This window comes from Sinocyclocheilus grahami, unplaced genomic scaffold (assembly GCF_001515645.1).
Source record: "Sinocyclocheilus grahami isolate Dianchi unplaced genomic scaffold, SAMN03320097.WGS_v1.1 scaffold4050.1, whole genome shotgun sequence".
Classification (NCBI taxonomy): domain Eukaryota; kingdom Metazoa; phylum Chordata; class Actinopteri; order Cypriniformes; family Cyprinidae; genus Sinocyclocheilus; species Sinocyclocheilus grahami.
The window spans coordinates 1-333 of NW_015509062.1; the positions used below are offsets into that span (position 1 = coordinate 1).

Here is a 333-nt window from a genome sequence, read left to right on the forward strand (position 1 = left end):
AGGTCACACACACACCTGAGCTCATTACTGCACACCTACAGCACAAGCACACACATAGATAAACCATTTATATACCAGAGTCAAAACACAGCAGCAATTAACTAAATCTTTCACTACAATAAAAGAAGATGCAGGGACTTGAATTGTTTACATAAATATCAGGGGTATTAAACACATATTTTTGATATTAACCAAATATAAATATAGCACTCGGAAGAGTATGGCCCAAAGTATGATTTATGTTATTTAAAAGTTAGTTCATTTATTACATTTTGACAATTTATTATTGTCTTTTAATTTTTATTTATACATTCATAAACCACATTGAAAATT

At 29.4% G+C, this 333-nt stretch overlaps 1 protein-coding gene across 1 annotated transcript in view; it reads right to left on the bottom strand.

Moving 5' to 3' along the window:
• Positions 1–7: 7 nt before the first annotated feature.
• LOC107576621 (disintegrin and metalloproteinase domain-containing protein 22-like) overlaps positions 8–333 on the bottom strand; it is a gene marked incomplete at its 3' end in the record, with an annotated part of 22,384 nt that continues 22,058 nt past the window's right edge. The window contains exon 6 of the mRNA XM_016262769.1: positions 8–35. Within this exon, the coding sequence (XP_016118255.1) occupies positions 8–35 (28 nt within the window). The remainder of the gene's footprint in view (positions 36–333) is intronic.